The 4,372-nt window shown below is 71.8% G+C and overlaps 1 protein-coding gene across 1 annotated transcript; it reads right to left on the bottom strand.

The window, feature by feature from the left end:
• Window positions 1–1,653: 1,653 nt before the first annotated feature.
• On the bottom strand, window positions 1,654–2,365 carry EMIHUDRAFT_249036 (hypothetical protein; the record flags this gene model as incomplete). Its single annotated transcript, XM_005760874.1, has 2 exons — window positions 1,654–1,948; window positions 2,112–2,365. 2 exons carry the CDS (start codon window positions 2,363–2,365, stop codon window positions 1,654–1,656), a joined length of 549 nt encoding a protein of 182 aa, XP_005760931.1.
• Window positions 2,366–4,372: the final 2,007 nt, after the last annotated feature.

The raw sequence follows: 4,372 nt of genomic DNA, 5'->3' as shown, positions 1-4,372 counted from the left end.
CGCACTCGAGGCGGCGGCAGAGACAGCCGCCAACCCGCCACGCCGCCCACGAGGCGGCACACGAGACGAGGCTCGAGTAGACGAAGAGCGAGACGAGGCTCACTCGAGGCGGCGGCAGAGACGGCCGCCCGCGCGCTACGCCGCCCACGAGGCGGCACACGAGACGAGGCTCGAGTAGACAAAGAGCGAGACGAGGCTCACTCGAGGCGGCGGCAGAGGCAGCCACCGGCCACGCCACGCCGCCCACGAGGCGGCACACGAGACGAGGCTCGAGTAGACAAAGAGCGAGACGAGGCTCACTCGAGGCGGCGGCAGAGACAGCCGCCCGCCCGCCACGCCGCCCACGAGGCGGCACACGAGACGAGGCTCGAGTAGACGAAGGGCGAGACGAGGCTCACTCGAGGCGGCGGCAGAGACAGCCGCCCGCCCGCTACGCCGCCCACGAGGCGGCACACGAGACGAGGCTCGAGTAGACGAAGAACGAGACGAGGCTCACTCGAGGCGGCGGCAGAGACAGCCGCCCGCCACGCCACGCCGCTCACGAGGTGGCACACGAGACGAGGCTCGAGTAGACGAAGAGCGAGACGAGGCTCACTCGAGGCGGCCTCGAGGAGACGAAGAGCGAGACGAGGCTCACTCGAGGCGGGAGGCAGAGACAGCCGCCCGCCACGCCACGCCGCCCACGAGGCGGCACACGAGACGAGGCTCGAGTAGACGAAGAACGAGACGAGGCGCACTCGAGGCGGCGGCAGAGACAGCCGCCCGCCACGCCACGCCGCCCACAAGGCGGCACACGAGACGAGGCTCGAGTCGACAAAGAGCGAGACGAGGCGCACTCGAGGCGGCGGCAGAGACAGCCGCCAACCCGCCACGCCGCCCACGAGGCGGCACACGAGACGAGGCTCGAGTAGACGAAGAGCGAGACGAGGCTCACTCGAGGCGGCGGCAGAGACGGCCGCCCGCGCGCTACGCCGCCCACGAGGCGGCACACGAGACGAGGCTCGAGTAGACAAAGAGCGAGACGAGGCTCACTCGAGGCGGCGGCAGAGGCAGCCGCCGGCCACGCCACGCCGCCCACGAGGCGGCACACGAGACGAGGCTCGAGTAGACAAAGAGCGAGACGAGGCTCACTCGAGGCGGAGGCGGAGACAGCCGCCCGCCCGCCACGCCGCCCACGAGGCGGCACACGAGACGAGGCTCGAGTAGACGAAGAGCGAGACGAGGCTCACTCGAGGCGGCGGCAGAGACAGCCGCCCGCCCCCCACGCCGCCCACGAGGTGGCACACGAGGCGTGGCTCGAGTAGACGAAGAGCGAGACGAGGCTCACTCGAGGCGGCGGCAGAGACGGCCGCCCGCGCGCTACGCCGCCCACGAGGCGGCACACGAGACGAGGCTCGAGTAGACGAAGGGCGAGACGAGGCTCACTCGAGGCGGAGGCAGAGACAGCCGCCCGCCCGCCACGCCGCCCACGAGGCGGCACACGAGACGAGGCTCGAGTAGACGAAGAGCGAGACGAGGCTCACTCGAGGCGGCGGCAGAGACAGCCGCCCGCCCCCCACGCCGCCCACGAGGTGGCACACGAGGCGTGGCTCGAGTAGACGAAGAGCGAGACGAGGCTCACTCGAGGCGGCGGCAGAGACGGCCGCCCTTGCGCTACGCCGCCCACGAGGCGGCACACGAGACGAGGCTCGAGTAGACAAAGAGCGAGACGAGGCTCACTCGAGGCGGCGGCAGAGGCAGCCGCCGGCCACGCCACGCCGCCCACGAGGCGGCACACGAGACGAGGCTCGAGTAGACAAAGAGCGAGACGAGGCTCACTCGAGGCGGCGGCAGAGACAGCCGCCCGCCCGCCACGCCGCCCACGAGGCGGCACACGAGACGAGGCTCGAGTAGACGAAGGGCGAGACGAGGCTCACTCGAGGCGGCGGCAGAGACAGCCGCCCGCCCGCTACGCCGCCCACGAGGTGGCACACGAGACGAGGCTCGAGTAGACAAAGAACGAGACGAGGCTCACTCGAGGCGGAGGCAGAGACAGCCGCCCGCCCGCCACGCCGCCCACGAGGCGGCACACGAGACGAGGCTCGAGTAGACGAAAGCGAGACGAGGCTCACTCGAGGCGGCGGCAGAGACAGCCGCCCGCCCGCCACGCCGCCCACGAGGCGGCACACGAGGCGTGGCTCGAGTAGACGAAGAGCGAGACGAGGCTCACTCGAGGCGGCGGCAGAGACAGCCGCCCGCCACGCCACCCCGCCCACGAGGCGGCACACGAGACGAGGCTCGAGTAGACGAAGAGCGAGACGAGGCGCACTCGAGGCGGCGGCAGAGACAGCCGCCCGCCCGCCACGCCGCCCAGGAGGTGGCCCATGAGACGAGGCTCGAGTAGACGAAGAGCGAGACGAGGCCCCCTCGAGGCGGGGGGGGAGACAGCCGCCCGCCCGCCACGCCGCCCAGGAGGGGGCACACGAGACGAGGCTCGAGTAGACGAAGAGCGAGACGAGGCTCCCTCGAGGCGGCGGCAGAGACAGCCGCCCGCCCGCCACGCCGCCCAGGAGGTGGCCCACGAGGCGTGGCTCGAGTAGACGAAGAGCGAGACGAGGCTCACTCGAGGCGGGAGGCAGAGACAGCCGCCCGCCACGCCACCCCGCCCACGAGGCGGCACACGAGACGAGGCTCGAGTAGACGAAGAGCGAGACGAGGCGCACTCGAGGCGGCGGCAGAGACAGCCGCCCGCCCCCCCCCCCCCCGCCACGCCGCGCACGAGGCGGCACACGAGGCGAGGCTCGAGTAGACAAAGAGCGAGACGAGGCTCACTCGAGGCGGCGGCGGAGGCAGCCGCCCGCTCGCCACGCCGCCCACGAGGCGGCACACGAGACGAGGCTCGAGTAGACGAAGAGCGAGACGAGGCTCACTCGAGGCGGCGGCAGAGACAGCCGCCCGCCAGCCACGCCGCCCACGAGGCGGCACACGAGACGAGGCTCGAGTAGACGAAGAGCGAGACGAGGCTCACTCGAGGCGGCGGCGGAGACAGCCGCCCGCCCGCCACGCCGCCCACGAGGCGGCACACGAGACGAGGCTCGAGTAGACGAAGAGCGAGACGAGGCTCACTCGAGGCGGCGGCAGAGACAGCCGCCCGCCACGCCACGCCGCTCACGAGGTGGCACATGAGACGAGGCTCGAGTAGACCAAGAGCGAGACGAGGCGCACTCGAGGCGGCGGCAGAGACGGCTGCCCGCGCGCTACGCCGCCCACGGGGCGGCACACGAGACGAGGCTCGAGTAGACAAAGAGCGAGACGAGGCTCACTCGAGGCGGCGGCAGAGGCAGCCACCGGCCACGCCACGCCGCCCACGAGGCGGCACACGAGACGAGGCTCGAGTAGACAAAGAGCGAGACGAGGCTCACTCGAGGCGGCGGCAGAGACAGCCGCCCGCCCGCCACGCCGCCCACGAGGCGGCACACGAGACGAGGCTCGAGTAGACGAAGGGCGAGACGAGGCTCACTCGAGGCGGCGGCAGAGACAGCCGCCCGCCCGCCACGCCGCCCACGAGGCGGCACACGAGACGAGGCTCGAGTAGACGAAGAACGAGACGAGGCTCACTCGAGGCGGCGGCAGAGACAGCCGCCCGCCACGCCACGCCGCCCACGAGGCGGCACACGAGACGAGGCTCGAGTAGACGAAGAGCGAGACGAGGCTCACTCGAGGCGGCCTCGAGGAGACGAAGAGCGAGACGAGGCTCACTCGAGGCGGGAGGCAGAGACAGCCGCCCGCCACGCCACGCCGCCCACGAGGCGGCACACGAGACGAGGCTCGAGTAGACGAAGAGCGAGACGAGGCTCACTCGAGGCGGCGGCAGAGACAGCCGCCCGCCACGCCACGCCGCCCACAGGGCGGCACACGAGACGAGGCTCGAGTAGACGAAGAGCGAGACGAGGCGCACTCGAGGCGGCGGCAGAGACAGCCGCCAACCCGCCACGCCGCCCACGAGGCGGCACACGAGACGAGGCTCGAGTAGACGAAGAGCGAGACGAGGCTCACTCGAGGCGGCGGCAGAGACGGCCGCCCGCCCGCTACGCCGCCCACGAGGCGGCACACGAGACGAGGCTCGAGTAGACAAAGAGCGAGACGAGGCTCACTCGAGGCGGCGGCAGAGGCAGCCGCCCGCCACGCCACGCCGCCCACGAGGCGGCACACGAGACGAGGCTCGAGTAGACAAAGAGCGAGACGAGGCTCACTCGAGGCGGCGGCAGAGACAGCCGCCCGCCCGCCACTCCGCCCACGAGGCGGCAAACGAGACGAGGCTCGAGTAGACGAAGGGCGAGACGAGGCTCACTCGAGGCGGCGGCAGAGACAGCCGCCCGCCACGCCACGCCGC

Source organism: Emiliania huxleyi (assembly GCF_000372725.1).
Source record: "Emiliania huxleyi CCMP1516 unplaced genomic scaffold EMIHUscaffold_731, whole genome shotgun sequence".
NCBI classification, from domain to species: Eukaryota; Haptophyta; order Isochrysidales; family Noelaerhabdaceae; genus Emiliania; species Emiliania huxleyi.
Note: the sequence above shows the minus strand (reverse complement) of the source record. Positions and strands in the feature narration are given on the sequence as shown.